Genomic DNA, 22,410 nt, shown 5'->3' with positions numbered 1-22,410 from the left:
CATTCTTCTAGATGGGGCGCAGGCTTCATCTGCCTTATCTTAAAAGCATTTCCTGATGGTTTTTCTGAACCTAGGCTTAGCTTTAATTTACAACTGCATGCTAACAAATCTTATGGTTTATCGTAGACACTAATATTTACTTCTTCCTTTCAAGCACTCCTTGAATAAAACATGTGGGCTCCAGCATAGGAGGTTTGAAGGATTTCAGGGCTAAGCAAGGTAAAAGGCAAGACTATAAGATAGCAGTAGAATATTAGCTTTATTTGGGTGACTGACAGGTTTGCACCTTGGAGAAAGGGGGAGTCCCTCAGAGCATGAGACCATCCAGAGGTGGCAGCCACTTGGAAGGGGAAATGGACAGAGGAACTCCCAGGTGGTCAATGAGGGACCTATAGTTCAGTAGTGAGACTTTAAATCGTAGAGCTCCAAAGGTCAGCCACAGCTTGGCGTCTATATAGCCCTGAAGTTTCACTTTCAATGAGATCAGTTTTGCAAAGTGGAAAAAGCAGGGAAGCGTGATATGTGCTTATTTGGGCTATATTAAAAGCTATTGGCTGTGTAAAATGTTGAATTTGGCATTAGTGGGCTTTTGCTCTAATGGGTCCCAGGCTGCTGTGAAGAAATAGACAACCTAAGGGCCAATATAAAGAGGCTGTCTTTGCTCATTTATGCAATGACCAGAAGCCATGTCTTATATTGCTCTATATGCCCAACACTTGGCAAAATTCCTAGCAAATAGCAGGGACTCAGTTGATAATTAAGCAATATCGGAAGGAATGTATCAAGGAAACAAGGGAGAGGGGGGAGTAGGAAGAAGAGATGTCCAATATAGTCTTGATTTTTAAATTTTTCTTTGTTATGTAATTTTGTATTACTTGAGATAATAAAAAATGAATTGTATGTTTTGTGTTATTTCTGATAATTATTCAATTCCAACATTTAAAAATATTAGTTTGGAAACTTATTTACACAGGCATATAGTAATTATAAAACTCCCAGAGATGTAAAATACAGTGTTTAATTGGTTGAGTTTAATTATCTGGGATACAAAAAAAACAAAACACAAAAAAAACGTTCATTACAGAAAGCAATGCAACAGAGGAAGAGAAAAACTAGGTGAGTATCTGACAAGCTTTTTGAGTATTTACCCCATTTTACGAGGTAGCAGAAACTCTGCACCAAAGGAAGTAAGTCAATGTTTCAATGGTTTTTCTAAGGCAACTTAAAATTAGTAAAAAATTCCTCCCTTTTACTTTCTAGGTACAGGGCAGGGTTGTTTGCTTTCTTGAATGTGATGCACATCTTTTTAAAACTGTTTGCTGCCTCTTGAAATAGCTCTAGGGCAAGTTCTAGTTTATATCTGTTTGTCAGCATGAATCTGGCTCCTTGAGATGCAGCCTCAGCCTCCTTATGAATCACTTGCAGAATTTCATGGAAATAACTAGAACTATACCCCTCATTCAGTTGTTCTCTGTTATGTATCAGTTCTTTAACCAATTTTACAATTTGAGCTGTTGTCTTGTTTATGATATCTTTTTCAAACTCTTCCACAGAGGGTCCATATACTTGCAGCTTTTGAAAGGTGATAACATGTTTAGAGTAATTGATACGAAATGTTTTCTTTGCATCACGATACCTAATTTTGTTCACAATATTAGGAAGCTGTTTAAAATGCTCCAAGAGGATGTTCTCTAGCTCAATATCAATGTCAGGATCCTCAGCAGATGGGAGTGTAGCAGGCAATAAAATGGAGACATTCTCATTCCAAATATTGTTGAAAAGATCTCTCAGCTTCTTATCATGTAGCTCTTTCCCAATGGTGGGCACAGCCATCCCTTCAATTTTTTCTAATAACATATGTTCAAAGTTTAATTTATGCTCCTCCCAAAGGTCTTGTATTTTCTTTCCGCTAATTAGATCCTCACATTTTCTCATAGTTTCTACTGTAAGTTCCTCTTTAAGATTTTTCAAATCATCTACAAATCTTACTTTCCACTGAGCTAAAATATTTCTATCTCTGTCTTCTCGAAAATACCTTTCGAGTTCTTGCTTAATGGTTTCATGTTTACCCACAATTTTATTGTCAATCAAACTTCTCTTGATCTCCTCAGCTTCTCCATTCCGAATCTGGCTGGACAGGTGATTATTTAAGTCCAGCACATGACTTCTCAGCTCCCAGGTCCATCTGTTGTACATGGTCTCCAGTTTACTCATAGCCAAGACCTCCTGGGTGTTCTTGAACCTGAAAATGAAGTTCTCATTCACTAAGGCCCTCCATAAATCCCTTATTCGGACTTTAAGTTCTGATATCTTCAAAATGCTTCCCCTGGATTCTTCTTTGGCATGCTTAAGAATCCTGCTCTTCAACTTTTGAACGCTGTGACTATAGCAGGGATTAGGAGGGGCCATTGGGGGAGAACCTTCCCACAGGTGCGCAAAGTAATGGATGTGGGTCTTGGCATCAAACTTAATGACATCACTGAAGGTAGATACATCTGAGAATTGTTCATACTTGGCTGCAGCAAGTGTCATTTCATCCAATCTCTCTTCCAGCCACCTTCGCCTTTCCATGCTTTGATTTGTATCTATAATTTCTTCTATGTTCTGATGAACAAACAGGCATCTTGGGGAGATATTCAGTTGCTTCATCCTGAGAAAGGCATGGATGGCTATTTGCAGAATATCTTGTATTTCTGATAGATCCTTCCCAAAAATATTGATTAGAGTTAAGTTTCCAAGCCCAATGACAAAGGTTGCCAACTCATTTTCCTCATTCTGTGCTTTGTTCATGAGCTCTGAGGCCCGAAGTCCTTCTGTGTCTACAACAAGCACAAAATCATAGCCCAACTCTTCCCTGAGCGTCTCTTCCACCTTCAGGAGCTGCATGTAGGCACCCCAGGTACACCTCCCTGCACTGAAACTGAACTGCAGCCCAAACATTGCATTCAGCAGAGTGGACTTCCCTGAGCACTGCAGGCCCAGGACAGAGAGAACAAATACCCGTTTGTCTCCGAGTTTCTCAGAGACCTTATCAAAAACAGCTGCTATCCATTTCAGCGGCACATAAGATGCATCCCCATCCATCAGCTCAATGGGAATCCCAGATATCATCAGGTCAGCAGCCATCTGGGGAAGGGAGACAAACAGTGTATGTGTTTGGGAGGAAGCTTCTTCTAGAGCTTCATAGATCTGGCCAACTTCTCTCATGAGATGTTCAATTCCCAGGGTAGAGTCCCTGATCTCTTTGGTAAGAGCATCTAGCTCAGCCTCCCAGTCTCGGAGGGATTCTCTCTTTGAGCGCTTCTCCTTCTCCGTTCTCACCTGAGCCAATAGGAAACTGTGCTTCTGGTGGAGGTTTTCTAACTCCCTGGTGGTTAGTTGGTCTATTAACATACTCAGCCCCCGCAGAAAGTAGAGCTCTGTACGGGTCTCTGGGTGTGACTGGAGACTTTCAAGGAAGGGATTTATCAGGTCGCTAAGGTTAATAACTTTGTGATACTGTTCACAGCGTATTTTCTGCTTTTCCTTCTCAATCTCATGCTTGTATTTCTCAATGCTCCTATTTCCTTTTCCTCTCAGCTGATGGAGTTCCTTATCCTTTTTACACCAATCATGCCATAGACTTCCCTGAAGAGGTAGTAACTTTTCCTTTATCTCAGATAATTTCACTTTTCTCAAGATGTCCATAAGGATATTAGTTCTTTTTTCTGCTTCTTGGCAGGCTCCTTGATTCTCGTCAATAATAAATTCATACTTCCTAGCAATGTTGGCCCAGTCACTCAAACTGTGAGGAGATCCAGACTTCTTCAGCAACTGTGATAATGCAGCTGTAATTTTATCAGCTAATTCGACCTTATTTAGATCCTTGATTCCAATTCTCACTTTGTGAACAGAATTCTCTTCCATAATATTTTCTACATCTTCAAACAAACAGATGAGAGGTTTGGGTGAATTCCAAAATTCAAATAAAAGGGAACTATTCATTTTGTCAAAAGCAGAAGTTGACAGGAGGATGACAGTGACTGAGGATACCTCTTGTAGGAACCTAACCTGCCTCTCATGTATTTCAGCATTTCCATGGAGATTGGTGAAGGCAATACAGCTTTCAAATCTGTCCTCAGCTCTCCCTCCTGGGAAAAACCAGCAGATTTCCACCAAACCGTCTATCAATAGACACCTATTATTGCCTTCCCTAGGATGATGGTAGAAAAAATGGTCATGTTTGCCTTTACTCAGAAGTGAATTTAAAATCTGTGATTTAGAAGTAGAGACACAATTTCCAAAGCTTATAAAGGATACAGTGTGTGTAGGCTGCCAACTGATCAGCTGGTTATTATAATTCTTAATTTTTTTTTCCCATCCTATTTGTTCCACCTCTTTCCAGCTTCTCCTGATTTGCCTGAGAGACCAAAGAGGAAACTCAATTTGGGGAACGCAAGGATTGGGCACCAAAAGTGGGAGAGCAAATTGACAAATGGAAAGTTTGGTTAAAACATACTGTCTTGTAAAGTCATCTGCACAGTGAAAAATTGCCATTTGTATGTCCATTGGGTGGATGTAAGTTTGTGTTGTAGTTGATTTTGTTCTTTTTATAATGAAAAAGTCCTCAAATGTTCTTTCTAGTTCTGTGGGTTTAAGTGTCTGGGGCCCAGTAGATACTGTACCTGTATTGCCTCTGTAAACCAGGTACCGCAAATGATAATCTAATACCAAAAGTTTCTCTAGAAAACAATCTGGTAGCTCCCCCTCAGCATTTGGTTGAGTGTCATGGAGGGAGGTCTTATTTATCAAAAGGGTATTGACTTTGGTCATTTTCTTGGGATAATAACTTTCCAGATTAAGCCGTCTGAGTAAGTGAAGAAAGTCTTGCTTTTGGGCTGTTTCTTCCTTATCACTGCTTGGTTGGAGATCTCTGGAACAAGAAGCAGATTCATTGGGTGTCTTCTTTTTGTTACTAGTAAATAGATCTCTAATTTTCTAGAAAGAAATATAGACAATGATAATGATTATTGTCTCTATAACAAAGGCTTAAGTTTATCAGGTATGAAGTTTATCAAGTATGAATGCATAAATATATTCATTTGTTTTCAAATAATAGAGTACTTCTAAGTTTTAGGTAATGGATTGACCAAGGGATGAAGCATAATATTGGCTGAAGAGCTTAAAACTTAACTATGAGAAACATAAAATAAGTAGTTAATTATACTGCACTATAATAGAATACTGAAGACATAAATAAACGGTGACAAGTTCAAAATGCATTGGCAACATATTTGAAGAAGTGATTAGGTTGTCTTGGGATGCAAAGCCAGGAAAGGCTTTACCAAACTGATATAACATATACTCATGGAAGGGGGATAGGAAGAGAAGATAATTTAAAAAGAAATAGAAAAACAATTACCACAAGGTAGTTATATGTTCACCAATTTGTGAGTGTTATATTATTGAATGAATAAGATTTTCTTAGGCAAAGTGGGTGGAGATATCCTAGATAACGAGAACAGGAAGCACAGGAAAAGATGTCTGAAGTTTGAGTATAAATAGGAAACAGAAAGTAATCTAGTATTTATGGACAGAAGCAGAAAATAAGGTAGTGAGGAAATCTGAAAGAAAAACAAATTTGACTTATTTAGTAGCCAACAAATTTTTAAAAGTATATATTTTATTAATTAGAGAGGAAGGGAGAGGAAGAGAGAGAGACACACACATCAATGATGAGAGAGACTCATTGATTTGCTGCCTCCTGCAAGCCCCCCACTGGGGATCGAGCCTGCAACCCAGGCATGTGCCCTGACTTGGAATCAAACTTTGAACTCCTAGCCACACTGGCCAGGTGGTAACCATCAATTTTAATAATGCCCTATTATCATTATTATTCCCATTTTGGAGAAGAAAAACTAATTAAAAGATCAAGCAAATGCCAGCTTACACAGAAGTGACAGGATTCATAACCAGGCCTCTCTGGGATCCTGCTCTTCTCCAAGACACCTTGTAGGCACATTGTTTCTAATGTCGAATGACTCTGCTATATCAAAGGATATATGGAAGCCAGTAAGCCTCTAAGATTGTGAGCATTCTATGGCCTGAAAACGCCTCTCTCTTCCAGAATAAAAGTATCTGCCCCAGAGGTGATTACAAACCTTTGGCAATCTATCTGGTCCTGTTTCTTTATCTTGCTTCCTCTTCTTTGGACCTTTATTACCAGTGGAAGATCCAGCTTTGGGGGGAAAACAAGGTGTATTATTCTCATGATTATTAAAACATGGAGTCAGAATTGCAGTGTTGCTAAAGCTTAGCTTCGTCCCTACCAGCTAATGACCAAGAGTGGAGTGTCAGTCAGAATGACAGGTTTGTGGGCATATTTTGTAGCTAAGTAGATTAGTTTGTGGCTAGGACTGTGAAACTTCAGCATCACTGGTGATAGAGCTAAAGGACATTAGTCTTCATAGCAAAAAGGCTTGTGAAGTTTCCAGCATAAGAAATAGGAAAAAACACTCTACATCACTACACATTTTACAACATCAAACATAAAGACCCTAATATCATTTGTTGCAGAAGCAGGGTGGTCCATAGACCTCTGATGAAAAAATGGTAATCAGGTTGGTGTCAGACTCACTATTAGTAATTACATATTTCTTTCAAAAGTAATAAGGTAAAAGGATTTTCTACCTCAAACCAGTTGCCTTTCAAGTTTGAGAAGAGATTAAAGTTATTTCCAGAAAGTAACAATCTTGAAAGTTTACTGTCTACATACCCTTTCTTAGGAAGGCTCTAGGAGGAAATTAAGAAACAAATGGGTGAATAGAAGAGCCCGTTAACTTGATAGGGTAGTTGAGATATTGGAAGAATATAAGGATGTGATGAATATGCACACTGCAAAAAATATGGTACTGAGAAATTTTCATGAAAGCAAAAGTAAAAACAAAAAAATTATAATAATTAAACTATAGTTGGTTTTGTTATGACTGGAATTTACATATGTATAGTAGTATAAGTAAGTGATTTGCAACTTTTAGAAGTAAACTATAAATAAAAGTTGAAAGACTTTCATTATGATTCTTAAAAAGTGAAAATTTTCAACTTGATCATGTAAAAGTAAAAGTATTTGGGGGAGTTTTGAGCTATTGCCTCTCATAATAGACCAAATTTAAAAGTTAAAAAAAGTAAAATTCAAATGTAACCTGTATATAAACTAAAAATACTGCCATAAATCTATTTGGAAGAGAGTGGGTGGGGAAGCGAGAGGTGGCATAACGGAGCAAAAAGCTTGCCTATTATTGTGGGATAGCAATGAGTTATATTGAAATGATATTGGTATTGATAAACTAATGAAACTAATGGATGTGATATTGATAAACCTATGGAAGAGTGGTAAAAGGATGCTATTTAGAGATATGGCAGTCACCACGATAAAAAACAAAAGGTTGATCTTTGCAAATAATGTTTTCAGATTTTTGGGATAGGTACCCAGAAGAGGGGCTTCACAAAGATATATGCACCCCTATGTTATTGCCACATTATTCATGGTGGCCAAGACATGGAAACAACTGAAGTGTCATTCAATAGATGATTGGATAGAAAAGATGTGGTACATTTATATAATAGAATACTATTCAGCTATAAGCAAAGATGAAATACTGCCGTTTTATTAAAAAACTTTAAAAAAAATTTAATCTTCACCTGAGGACACGCTTTTATTGACTTTTTGGGGGCGGGGGGAAGGAAGAGAGAGGGAGAGAGAGAAACATCAATGTGAGAGTGAAACATCCATCAGTTACCTTACACACATGCCCTGACCTGGGATTTGACCCGCCACCCGGGTATGTGCCCTGACCAGGAATCAACCCTGCCACCTTTTAGTGTACAAGATGATGCACCAACCTACTGAGCCACAGCAGTCAGGGTGATGAATGGATCTTGGGAATATCATACTAAGTGAAATAAGTCAGACAGAAAAAAGTTAAGAACCATATAATTTCACTTGTATGTGGGATATAAAACTGAAAGCAACAATGAGCAAACAAGAAATACAAACAGAAATTTATAGACACAGACAATAGTAGGGTGGTTACCAGAGGAAAGGGAGTGGGGATAGAAAGGGTAAAGAGGGTCAAATGTATGGTGATGGGAGATTTGACTTTGGGTGGTGGGTGCACAGTGCAATATACAGATCATGTATTGTAGAAATGTACACTTGAAACTTATATGATCTAATTAACCATTGTCACCTCAATAAATTTAATTTAAATGAAAACAATGGGTGGCTCAGTTGGTTAGAGCACTGGCTCATACACCTAAAGGTGCAGGCTCCATTCCCAGTCAGGGCACATTACTTAGGTTGTGGGTTTGATCCCCAGTTGGGGTGCATACGGGAGGCAATCAATCAATGTTTCTCTCTCACATCTATGTGTCTCTCTCTCTTCTCTTTCTCTAAAATCAATAAAAACATATTCTCAGGTAAGGATTAAAAAGAAGGAAAAAAAGAAAAATTGAGTTTAAAGGGGTTATTTTGTGAGAAAAGGGTCAAGGTTATGTTTTAATTTTTAACTATGTTCATGAATAACATTTTGAACAAAATAAAAATAAGTATTTAAAATATATTTTTAAAGTGATAAAACTCTCCCCATAAATTAATATTTTAAAATGACCATACTTCATGCACTGTATATGACTAAGCCAGTACAGTAATTCTAGAAAATTATTTGACTGCTTTCAACTTTTAGGAATTTAAGGGAATGAAATAACACGAGCACCATGATCTATTATGAAGGTAATTTTCACAACATTCTGCATTATGTTGATATTTTGGAAACACTAAAATGTCTGACATGGCATTTTGGCGAAATGATTTACAGAGCACCAACAGGTTGGAGACTATGTAGCCATTTAAAATAGAACCAGGAACTAGTGGCCAAAGAAGAAGGAACCTCATAGAGTCCCCTGTGGCAATAGTAAAGCAGGGACCGAAGCTACATTCATGTTCCAGGGGCAGCAGGCACAGGGGTTCTAGTGGCCATCTCTAGTGCCAGCATCAGGCTGGAGGTCGGGCAAGCTGTGATGCCTATAGCTATCAACGGAGACATTGACATCGTCCTGGGCTACTTCTGTGGTGTGCTGTTGGACATGGTGCCTGGCTCAATAGCTTCCAAGCCTGGTTTTCAAGCCCTTCTAGAGCTCATGTCAAATACCCAATATTCTGTAGTAAATTCTATTGTATGAGAGCAGAAAATATAAAATAGTACTTAAGAATTATTGATTAAAACTATGGGAAATGCTTATTATGTTTTAAGCCAAAACCCCCACTACTGATATAAAACTGAATAGTCATGGGACTTTAGGATACTTCCTTCCTCCCTACCTTACCACCACATCAATAGGGTTCTTGTATAATAAGTAGAGAATATTAAAGGACTACGTATAAGCTTCTTCTTCAAGACGCTCCCAGGAAGACCCAAAGACAACAGAGAAACTAAAACAAGGACAATAGAGGCATTTTTAGCCTGTGACACCACAGCTATGGCAAACAGTAAGCAGAGCCTAACTCCTAGCCAGATAAGCATAAAACCTCACACTAAAGGACCATTTACCTCAGTTTCTTTTCCTAGTGCATTATGTAAAATTTTGATAAGTTACAAGGCATACTAAAAGCAAAAACTCACAATCTGAAGATACAGAACAAGTATCAGAATCAAACTCAAGCATGGCTGAGATGTTGGAATTACATTGGAATTTTAGATGTGAATTTTATCTCAATAAATAAATTTTAAAAGCACCACGACACACAGTTCTTTTTATATTTTATGCTGTCTCTGTGTGTATTCAATTAATTAAGATATGGAGATTTCAGAAAAAGTCTTGAGTCATGTCCAGCAAACAGGAGTAGGTTAGGCATAGACTCACGTTTTTCTATACCCTGACGTAACTTCTCTGCTAGGTTGCGCTGGTCTATGGCTTTCAGGACCTCCTCGGTCACAGTCGTGGAGTATTCATTCCCGTAGAACTGTATCAGTAGGTCAGCAAGTTTCACTCGGGATGCTTGATGGAGCGTGCTCCGAGGTATGTGGCGGTATTCCTCAGGAACAGCTGTGTTTGTGAGTTGAAACTTAAACTTTGTGAACTCCTCCTCTAAGAGGTCCTCAAGGACGTAAAGAAGCTTTGTCTTCAAGTTGCTTTCCATTCTGTGCAGCTAAATGCTGGGAAACTGATGATATGGCAGTTACTGACATGAAATAGAGAGTCGGTTATGGATAATGACAGGAATGATGGGAAACACATATGAGGCCAATGGTTTGAGAGAAGTGAGGCAAAGGAGTGGAAATATGAACTGATAATGCATGTCCTTTTTTTGTTGTTAACCCTCACACAAGGAAATTTTTTCCATTGATTTGTAGAGAAACTGGCAGGAATAAGGGAGGAAGAGGAGGGGGAGAGGGAGGAAGAGAAGGAGGAGGAGGAGGAGGAGGAGGAGGAGGAGGAGGAGGAGGAGGAGGAAGAGGAGGAGGAGGAGGAGAAAGGAAGGAAAATGGGTCCGAGAGACACATTGATTGGTTGCCTCCCACGTGCATCCAAACCAGGCTGGGGATGGAAGCTGCAACCCAGTCATGTGCCCTTGACTAAGAATTGAACCCATGACCCATTGGTGCATGGGCTAATGCTCTAATCACTGAGCAACACTAGCCACGGCTGGTAATACATATAGGATATTCCTCAAAGCTTTGGGCTACTTACTTTGCCCTCTCACTCTCCACAATTGTGCTCCACTGCTGGAATTCTCAAGATTCTTTATTAGATGATGGCTGTTTGTGGGGAAGAGACTGAGATAAAGGTCTTATGGAGGTTTGCGTTATGCAGAAAAAAGAAAAGAAAATGTAGCCATGCTATTATTCAGTAGGTAGGAAAAAAAAAGTAAAAGTAAATGCAGCCCTGGCCGGGTAGCTCAGTTGATTAGAGCATCATCCTGCTATGCCAAGGTTGTGGGTTCAATGCCCAGTCAGCGCACAAGGCACATACAAGAATCAACCAATGAATACATAAACAAGTGGAACAACAAATTCATGTCTCTCTCTCTCTCTCTCTCAAAATCGATTAAAAAAACAAAGTCACTATACAAGAGATGCAAACTTTATTTATTAAGTAAAAGAATAATTTTAAAAAAGCAAGTGCATTATGGACAGGGATAGTGAATGAAAATTTTAAAGAGAATTGAAAATATTTATACTTTCATTACTTCTATATGTTGGGTAGATTAGAAGGGATTTTAGGAGATTAAATTTGCATGTGAAAATTGGTATAAATAATAAGGGGATGGAAAATTGCTTTTGTGATTCCTTTGTAACTATAGGATCCTCAACCTTTTGCTATGCTTCTTACTCCTAAAATATAACTTTTATAGGTATGTAAGTGTTTGATGATAATGCTATTATTATCACCACCACCCATTATATCAGCAATACTACTGTCTTCACCGATCTATCTCTTTTCTCTCCATCAAAACCCTGGCTATTCTTGAAGTTACTATAAAATTTCATTTCTTTTCCAAGGTCTATTTTCTTTTTCTCCAAAAGATGTAATGCTACCTAACTTTCAACTTTCAACAATACTTATGACACTTCTACTTTGTCTTATAATTATACTTATCTATGCACTTCAATTATTTTCCTCTATTAGTAACACTATGAATTAAATGGACAACTAATATGGATTGAACATCATTCAAATCGTGGGCAGGTTGCTTTGCACACTTCATCTCATTTATTTTTTAACAAAATTCCAATTAGAGAATTTTAACATTGAAGCGTGAGAATGACATTATCTGACTGAGCTTTAGGAAGATTACTGTGTCACTTGGATGAGGATGGAGAATAGAAATTACCAGGAAGGAGGCAGTGGTAAAAGTTAAGAGACTGTTACAATGGCTTACAGAAAATGGTGACTTGGACTAATAGTTAAGGAAAGAAGATAATGAGCAATGGTCAAATTCAGGCTTTATCTAATAGGCATAGCTAACTAGAATTATTGATGAATTTGTTATGGGTATGATGGAAAGTGAAAACTCAAGGATGACATAGTAGGCAGGATTCTCTGGGAGGTTATTCTAGATGGGCCTAATTTAATCAGGTAAACTCTTAAAAGCAGTATTAATTGAGCATAATGGCTTGGGTCAATTTTGGGGTTCTCTGTTCTGTTCCATTGATCTATATGCCTGTTCTTGTGTCTGTATCAGGCTATATTGAGTACAGTGGCTTTGTAATATAACTTCATATCTGGTATTGTTCTTCTTTCTCAAGATTGCTGCAGCTATTCAGGGTCTTTTTTGGTTCCACATAAATTTTTGGAGTGTTTGTTCTAGGTCTGTAAAATATGCCGTTAGTATTTTAATGAGGATTGCATTGAATCTAGAGATTGCTTTGGGTAGTATGGACATTTTAATGATGTTGATTCTACCAATCCATGAACATGGTATATTCTTCCACTTGTTTATATCTTCCTCTATCTCTTTTTTCAATGTCCTGTAGTTTTCTGAGTACCGGCCTTTTTCCTCCTTGGTTAAGTTTATTCCTAAGTATCTTGATTTTTTGTTGTTGTTGCAATGGCAAATGGGATTGGTTTTTTAGTTACCCTTTCTGAGAGTTCACTATTGGTGTATAAAAATGTTATGGTTTTTTGGGTGTTAATTCTGTATCATGCTACTTTTCTGAATTCATTTATTAAATCTAGCAGTTTTTTGATAGCATCGTTAGGATTTTCTATGTGCAGTATCATGTCATCTGTGAATAATGAGAGTTTTACTTCCTCCTTTCCAATTTGGATTCCTTTTATTTGTTCTTCTTGTCTGATCACCATGGCCAGGACTTCCAGAACTATGTTGACAAAGGAGACAAGAGCATACATTGGAGCAGAGACAGTCTCTTCAGTAAATGGTGTTGGGGAAATTGGACAGGTACATGAAAAAAAGAAGAAACTAGACCACCAACTTACACCATACACAAGAATAAACTCAAAATGGATAAAAGACTTAAATGTAAGACGTGAAACTATAGAAGAAACCATTGGCATCAAAATCTCAGACATCTCCCTTAGCAATATGTTAACTGATACATCTCCTAGGACTAGGGAAATTAAGGAGAAAATAAACAAATGGGACTACATAAAAATAAAAAGCTTTTGCACAGTAAAAGAAAACATCATCAAAATAACAAGAGAGCCCACTACATAGGAGAACGTATTTGTCAATAATACATCTCACAAGGGGTTAATCTCCAAAATACATAGGGAACTCATACAACTTAACAAAAAGAAGACAAACTTTCAATTAAAAATTGGGCAAAGGACCTAAATAGACACTTCTCCAAAGTGGACATACAGAAAGCCAAGAGACACATAAAAAAAAAATGCTCAAAGTCACTATGCGAGAGATGCAAATCAAAACCATAATGAGATGTCACCTCACACCTGTCTGAATGACTATCATCAACAAATCAAGCAACAACAAATATTGGTGAGATTGTTGAGAAAAGGGAACCCTAGTACACTGATGGTGCGAATGCAAACTGATGCAGCCACTGTGGAAAAAAATATGTAGTTCCCTCAAGAAATTAAAAATGGAACTCCCGTTTGACCCAGTCATTCCACTTCTAGAAATATATCCTAAGAAACCTGAAATACTCATCAGAAAGAATATATGCACCCCTATGTTAACAGAAGCGCAATTTACAATAGCCAAGGCTTGGAAACAACCTAAATGTCCATCAGCAGATGAGTGGGTAAAACAACTATAGTACATTTACACAATGGAATACTATGTAGCACTAAAAAAGAAAAAACTCTTACCATTTACAATAGCATGGATGGACCTGGAGAGTATTATGCTGAGCAAAATAAGCCAGTCAGAGAAAGATAAGTATCAAATGATCTCACTTACATGTGGAATCTAATGAACCAAATAAACTGATGATCAAAAACAGACCCAGAGTCAGAGAAGCATGACTAGATTGTTGAACCTCAGAGGGAAGGCAGGGAAGGTGGGTGGGAAGAGATCCACCAATGAACTAGTATTCATATATACATAAGCCATGGACACAGACATGGGGTGGTGAGGGCCTGCAGGTGAGTGGACAGGAGAGGGCTGGAAGAGGTTAATGGGGGGAAAAGGAGGACCTATGTAATACTTTCAACAATAAAAATTAAAAGAAAAATAAAGAGGCAAGAAGCAGCAGGTGTGCACCTACTGATCCCAAGAGAGCATTTGGCAAACTGCTTGTGTGGGCTATACGCCTAGAGGCTGGGAATGATCCTGACTGATAGCTAGTAAGAAAATGGGAACTTCATTCCTACATCTGCAAGCAGTTGAAGTCTGCTAACAACTTGGAAGAGGACCAGAGCTCCAGATGCGAATTTCAGTTTGTCAGTTGATTGCAACCTTTTGAAATCTTGAGCAAAGGATCTAACTAATTCAAACCTGACTCATGACCCATGAAAACTGTGAAGTAATAAATTGGTCTTATTTTAAGCTGCTAAGTTTTATGGTAATCTGTTATGCAGAGGTAGAAAATTAATACAGATGATTTCTAGAATTTTGACCTGAGCAAATAGGTTATGATGGGGTCATACTTTAATATGGCCAAAGTCTATAACATAGGCTTATTGGAGTTCATATTTAATTTGTAATACCAATTAGGCAGGTAAGTGGCAATAGTAAGTAGACTAAAGTGGGGCATATCTTTTAAAGGATGAGTCCTGTTTAGAGATATTGATTAGAGAGTCAGCTGTACATAGTATTTAAAGGCATGGGACTGGTAAGCTTGGCTAAGGAGAAAGGATAGCTAGAGAAGAAAGAAGGACCCTGGAAGAGAGCAACATTTAGAAGAGAGGTAAAGGAGACTGAAGGGAAGCATCCACAGAGGAGATGGGGAATGAGACATACTTGGGATTCCTGAAGCCTGGAGAAGGAAGGGTGTTATAAAGGAGGGTGTAGTGACCATGTTAAATGCTTCTGAGAGGTCAGGAGGATAATGATAGAAAACTGATCATGTGTCTTCCAAGATGAAAGCCACTGATGACCTTAATAAAAGTCATTTTCATGGGTGGAGAAAAAGAGCCCAATAGAAGTGGGTAATACTTCATATTTTTTTGCTCTTAATATAGCAGAGCAAAGAGATTATCACAAGAATAGACAATGTGCTTAAAGAAGTTTAGTTTATGAGTTTGTTTTAGGTATTGGCAATATCAAACATTTTATAGGAATGACCCAGCTGGGGGGCGGGGGGGGGGTGGGGGGAGGAGACGTTTTTGATGAAGGAGATTGTATTAGTTTTCCATTGCTGCTATAAAAAATTATCATAAACTTAGTGGCTTAAACCAACAAAAAGTTATTGTTCTATAGTTCTGAAGGCCAGAAGTCTGCAATGAGTTGTATGGAGCTAACATTGAGGTGCTAGCAGGGAAGAATCCATTTCTTACCTCTTCTAGCTTTCTGCTGGCACTCCTTGGCCTGTGGCCTCCTCATTCCATTTTCTATTTCTATGTCACATTACTATCTCCTCTTTCATAATAAAAACTCTATCTGTATTTCTCTTGTGTGATCACCTTTAGGGCCTTCTTGGATAATTCAGGGTAACCTCCCCATCCCCAAATCCTTAACTTAATTACCCTTGCCAAGTCTCTTTTGCCATATAAGGCAAAGTTTACAGGTTCCAAGGATTAGACCATACATATATTTTGGGGAGGAGCATTATTCAGCTTATCATAGAGGTAAAAAATTGCAAGGGACAGAGAGAGAGAGACAAAGAGAATGCGAATTATTGTTGTGATCCAAGTAGGAAATGGTGCGGGTCAGAGGTAGAACTCTGTTAGGAAAGACAGAGAAAAAGATATAGAATGAAAACACCTTTTAAGGATTCTAAGTAGTAGGACTTTTTGTTTGTCCATTTATAGTCTCTGGATGGAGGAAAAGAAAATTTACATGCAAGAATATGCATAAATGTCAAGAATACAATTAGATGGGTTTTGAGAAGTGTATATACTTCCGTGAGCAGGATTTTTTTTTTATTGTTTGTGGAAATGGGGGTCTTGAAGTTATCTCTTAGGTTTATACCTAATTGGGTACTTTACTGAGACGGGGACACTACAAAGTACAGGGCAGGTCTGGGGGTGGAGAAAGATGATTGATTCCATTGTGATACATTGAGTTTGAGATTAACATGGGTGCTTTGCATTTTCCAGGCACTCTTCTAATTAATTTACACATATTGTTTAATTTATTACTTATAACAGTCCTAGGAGGCACATATTATTATATCTGTATTTTATAGATAATAATTCAGAAATGTAATTTGTTCAGGGTCCTATGACAGCCTTAACTACCACATCAACATCCTACTGGAGATGCCTACTATTAAGCTGGTTACACAGTCCAGCATTTCAGAGACCTCTCTGGACTGAAGATTTAGATTAAGGAATAATCAGCTTATAGATAATAATAAAAATCATAAAAATATGTTAAGTGAGGATTAGTAGGACAATGGCCCTATTCATGCAGAGCAGATATGCAGCTGTTAGGTTGTGGCATGATCTTATCAGCTATTAAATATTGAAATACAGTGCTTGCATACTGGTGACATAGATTCTTCCCTAACCTCCACTTACCCCCTACCACCTTAGATTTCCAGGATCTGAGGAGCCCTGGGTAGGCTCTGACAAGGAGGAAAAATCACAATTTTATTTTTTAAATAACCATTTATTGAGTATATTTTGTGGTGCTATGGCAGCTGATAGGGCATAAAAGAGAAATGGGATAACTTTGCCAACCTTAGGAGATTTTGATAAATGGCAGACACAATGATGGCACAAATATTATTAAACTTAATACAGTTATTTTGTGTGGTGTAGGAGTCCAGAGGATATAGCAATTGTTGCCATTCGTTCAGTTTATTTAATTAATTCATTTAATATGTATATAAAGCTATTTTTAAGCATCTGGCAGAGGCCAGGCAATATATGTTGGGGAGTCAAAGACTAGGAAGGCAAATTATCATTCCCCAAGCGCTCAGTGTCTGATGGAGGACCTGAGCACAGATCTGTTTTACTATCATGTTTTAGGACAAAGATAGGGACAGGCAGAAGACATGAATTTGCCCAGTTCCCATGACAATGACAACCAAAAATGGGCTCAGGCTCAGTGAGTTGATAGAAAACATTCTTATATATAATCAATAGGAGTTTCTGACTGCCATGGGAAATTACCTTGGGTATTGTCCAGGCAACCCTTCCATTTCACAGATAAGAAATCTAGGACCTAGAGGTAGTCTATGATAAGCTTGTTTCACACAACATGTTCGTTAGTGGCTGAGCCGTGTGTCCAACCCAGTCTCTGAGTTTGTCCAGAGACCTCCCCTCAGCTGTACACTGTCAATTCCTGGTTGAGTCAGGCTAACACAAGTTGTAGTTGCACTTTGATCTTTGTGCATCAGCGATAGTTCAGCCTTGGAGTTCTTCATGAGGATTCCCTCCCTGGGTTCCTAAATTTGAGCAAAGAGCCCTAAACCATGTACTAAAAGCAGGACCTTACCGAATTATAAGACAAAGAAGACAGAGACAAAAAGACAGAGAGTGACATGGGGGAGCCAGAGAGAGATCACAATAGAGCCATAGAAGATCATGGTGGGGTGAGGGGGTAGGGGAGCAGGCAGAAAGGAAGGGGACAGGAGGGAGAAGAGGGGAGACAGATGGAAAAGGAAAGCAAAGACAAGAAACATGATGACTTCCTTACCTACTACAGGAGAAAAAGAGGACTGGGGCCTCCCTAATCTCTCAGTCACATGTCCCATTTGGGGGAAAGAGACTCTCACTCCACCGTGGGCCCCTGAAGAAAGATCATACTCACCAGTATGAATCCTAGATCTTTCTTTCAATTCTGTCCTACCCGGGGATGGAAATTTTTTCCGTCAGATAGAAGTCTACCTGTCTTTATGGATTCCGTTTGTACACTAAAAAACTAGTTTGATTTCTTTTAAAGGTGATTGAGTAATGAGGGGTGTGGTGATACCAGCTGCACAGGCACTTCCAGCCCACACCTAACCACTGGCTAATGAGAGAAAGGTGGGAACCAGGAAAAGGCTAGAAGTGTTATCTTATCCCTGATTTAAAACTTTTTCAAGTGCATCTCATTATTTATTGAATCAAGTCCAATTTTTTGGAATTTAAGATCTTCACCATCTAACTGGTGGCAAGAGCATGGATTGGATACAGACTGATCTAAGTGTTTTTAATTACAATTTGCATTCAACATTATTTTGTATTAGTTTTAGGTGCACAGCACAATGGTTAAACAATCATATACTTTATAAAATGTTTCCACCCCGATATTTCAAGTGCCCACCTACTACCTGACAGTTACTAGTATTACAACATTGTGGATGATATTTTCTATGCTGTACTTAATATCCCCGTGACTATTTTGTGACTATCAATTAGTACTTTTGAATCCCTTCACCTTTTTCACCCAGCCCCCTAACCCCTCTCCCCTCTGTCAGCCATCGGTCTATTCTTTGTATCTGTAAGTCAGTTTCTCTTTTGTTTGTTTATTTTGTTTTTTAGATTACACATATAAGTGAAATCACATGGTATTTATCTTTCTTTATCTGGCTTATTTCATTTAGCACAATATCCTCTACGTTCCGCAATGCTGTCACAAATGGTAAGATTTCACTTTTTTATGGCTAATATTCTATTGTATGTATGTACCACAACTTTTTTATCCACTTGTCTGCTGATGGGCACTTGGGTTGTTTCCATAACTTGGCTATTGTAAATAATGCTGCAATGAACATGGAGGTGAATATATTCTTTCAAATTGCTGTTTTGGGTTTCTTTGGATTTATACCCATAAGTGGAATCTCTGGATCATAAGGCAATTCCATTTTTTAATATTTTGAGGAAACATCACACTATTTTCCATAGTGGTATTACCAGTTTGCATTCCCACCAACAATGCACAAAGGTCCCTTTTCTCCAAATCCTGGCCAACATTTATTGTTTGTTAATTTATTGATGATAGCCATTCTGGCAGGTGTGAGATGATATCTTATTGTGGTTTTAATTTGCATTTCTCTGATAATGATGTTGAGCATCTTTTTAATATATCTATTGCCATCTGCATATCCTCTTTGTAGAAGTGTCTATTCAGGTCCTCTGCCCACTTTTTTTTTTTCTTCTTTTTTTCTAAGTTATCTTTATTGTTGAAAGTATTACAGATGTCCCCTCCCCTCTGCTCCCAACCCCTCCCTAGGCTTCCCATACTCTTGTCTGTCCATGGGCTGTGCACATATGCTTACTAATTCATTGGTTAATCTCTTTCTGCCCTCCCCTCCCCCGCTCCTTCCCTCTGAAATTTGTCAGACTGCTGGGGTCCAACCCCAGCAGGTCCAGGGGTCCCCAAAGGTGTGGACGGAGTTGGCGAAGAAGGAAGGACACGGAGACAGTGTTCAGTTGATCAGCAGCCTAGCCAGGATCTCCAGCCAGGATCTCCAGCCAAGTTCTGGTCTGGATTTCCAGAGAGGTTCTGGTCTGGATCTCCAGAGAGGTTCTGGTCTGGATCTCCAGAGAGGTTCTGCTCTCTCTGCCCACTTTTTAATTGGGTTGTTTTTTTTTTTTTTTTTTTTGGTGTTGAGTTGTCTGAGTTATTTATAAATTTTGGATATTAACCAGACTGGTCTAAGTTTAAATCCCTATTTGATCACTTGCTAATTGAATTAGGACATGTGACTTTGCTTTTCAAAGTTTTTGTCTTCTCGTTTGTGAAGTGGGAATAATAACAGTATTTATATCCTAAAGTTGCTTTGAAAATTAAATAAAATAACCATTTCAATCACATGACATAGTGTTTAGCCCTTAATTACTGCTCAACAAAGATTAGCTATTATTTTTCTTATAGTGGGGAGACCTACTGAAGGGTTCCTTAAGAGGGAGAAAGATGTCAGAAGTTTACCTTGAATTTGTTGATACTGGCTGGCCTCATTAGGAATTGTAGCTATTAGCACCATTTATCCTCAGATGGGTAATATCATTCTGGTTTTGAAAGCTTAAAAGAAAACCTTCACCATCCCTTACCTCAGGGCTAAAAAGAAAATTAGTTTCATTCCTTGGATAATGATGATATTTCTGGACCCTTGAGACAGTGGACACCAAGAACAGAAAGGGCCTGGCAATCTTGAGCAGTAATAGGACATATTAACTGACAAAGCTGGTCATGTAAAGTCTAACATTGTAGGGTTTTGGCTGCACACTTGCTAAGCAGCAGTCTGCCCACTGACGCATTATGAAAGGGCCCAGTGCCGGCAGATGCCACTGCCTTCCACTACCCAGCAAGGAGAATCTCACAGGCATGGCCAGTGCTTCGCCTTCCTGGAAACTGAGAGACCCAACTACCTGCTGACCAGGCCTCGAGAAATCCTTTTCTTCCTGCCTGTTCTGGAGTCATCTTGTGCCCATCTCTTCAGTCTTCAGTTCCCAGCAGCACTGGACGACTGTGGCCGAACCCCCCCCCCCCCCCCCCCAATATCAAAGTAGTTAAAGAGAGGTAATTGGAAGGGCCCTGGCCAGTTTTTCTGGAAGCTCTGAGATTATGATTTGGTAATAGTTTGAGATGTTAACTTATTTGCTCCAGGTATTTCCTTCCAATCCATTTCTTACCTCCCTTCAAAGATTTCATTGCATCTATGAATAGCAATCTCAGGATGACACTGCATACAAAAAAAAAAAATACAGTTGACCCTCAAACAACACAAGTTTGAACTGCCTGGGTCCACTTACATATGGATTTTTTCCCCCAATAAACTACTGTAATTGTAGTTTCTCTTCTTTATGATTTTCTTAACATTTTTTCTCTAGCTTACATGATTATAAGAAGATACTACTGGTATACAGTATATAATATATATATATGTGTTAATCAACTGGTTATGTTGTAGGTAAGGTTTCTGAACAACAGTAGACTATTAGTAGTTAAACTTGGGGGGGATCAAAAGTTATATGCAGATTTTTTACTGCATGGGGGGTTGGCATCCCTAACCCCCACATCGTTCAATGGACAACTGTACATTTTAATATAAATTTAGGACATTGATTGCCATAAATTAAAGAATCATAGAGAGATATTATGTATTTTTCCCAATCTAAAGAAAGATTCACCCAGAGGAAAAGCAAAGGGAAAGAAAGATAAAGAGGTGTGATGGTCCCATAAAAAAGGAAATAGGTATCCTGATTTTTGACATCCTGTCTATAAGACTTTGAAGAAAAATGACTGTGTGATTCATCTGGTTATAAAGGATTACAAGTAGCCTTGTAAAAGATTCTTTCCATCTTTCCAACATGTTACAATGGAAGCGTCATAGAGATTAATATCTCACTGGAAATCTGTGGGACCACAAATCGAGGCATACTTTCCCCTCCTCCTGCTGTGGTGGCATGGTGTTACAACTCGGGACAGTGGCATAAACTTGGGTGAAAGAGAGATATCCCAGGATGAACTAAAGATAAAATTGTGTTTTCAGTTCATTAAACTTAAGACTTGAATTCAGAACTATATTGCATACAGAAAAATTCAGAATCTTTGACGCATGTATCCCTCAATGGAACCATTCGTTCCTATAATCAAACTGTCTATCTTATTGCCCAGAGCAACTCCACATTTATTTCTCAGAGTATTATAAAATGAAAACTTTCCCACTTAAAACCCTCCAATTATTTCCCATTATCTCCAAAGTAATACAAGACCCTCTATGATCTATCCATTGCAGATTCTACTCTCATAGTTTACCTACCATTCCCATTTATCTTCCACCATTTTTTCTCATTCCAAAGGTACTTCTTGCAGTTCTTCAGTTTGTTTTACAATTCCATATTTTTTACTTTCCCTTTTCTGAATTGTTCTTCTCCCATTTTCCATATGGCTAATTCCCAATCAAGAACTCAACCAAAATCCACCTCCTCTGGGAAGTCCCCAAGTTCCTTCTCAATGGGTTGGGTACTTCTCAGAACTGCCAAAGTCCACTGTGCTTGTTCTACAGAGAGCTTATCACACTGTAGCAACTGCTCACCCATGTGTCTGTTTCCCCCAGATTATGAGTTATTTAAGAATAAGGATTACATTCAATTTATTATAGTATTTCTAGCATAGCAGTATCTTACTCATAACAGACCCTCAATATATGTGTGTTGATTGAATCATCACAGGATTTTTATTAAATATTTTTGTCTATTTTGGCTGATGCCTCAAGCAATGTGTATCATATTTCAAGGTGGTATGCAAGATCGCCAAACAAGACCAGTAGCTTAAGCACAAGCTCTAGCTTGTGTCTCCTGTCTTATTCGTGGATGAGGAATACCAATCTCTATTCAACATCTCCTGTGGAA

General features: G+C 38.4%; 1 protein-coding gene across 1 annotated transcript; it reads right to left on the bottom strand.

Moving 5' to 3' along the window:
* Positions 1 to 1,212: 1,212 nt before the first annotated feature.
* Positions 1,213 to 10,177, bottom strand: LOC308525433 (interferon-induced very large GTPase 1-like; the record flags this gene model as incomplete). Its single annotated transcript, XM_081100254.1, has 3 exons — positions 1,213 to 4,977; positions 6,141 to 6,217; positions 9,901 to 10,177. 3 exons carry the CDS (start codon positions 10,175 to 10,177, stop codon positions 1,213 to 1,215), a joined length of 4,119 nt encoding a protein of 1,372 aa, XP_080956380.1.
* Between the last annotated feature and the right edge of the window lie 12,233 nt (positions 10,178 to 22,410).

Source organism: Myotis nattereri (assembly GCF_964212035.1).
Source record: "Myotis nattereri genome assembly, chromosome: 9".
NCBI classification, from domain to species: Eukaryota; Metazoa; Chordata; class Mammalia; order Chiroptera; family Vespertilionidae; genus Myotis; species Myotis nattereri.
This window is presented reverse-complemented; position numbering and strand designations above follow the sequence as displayed.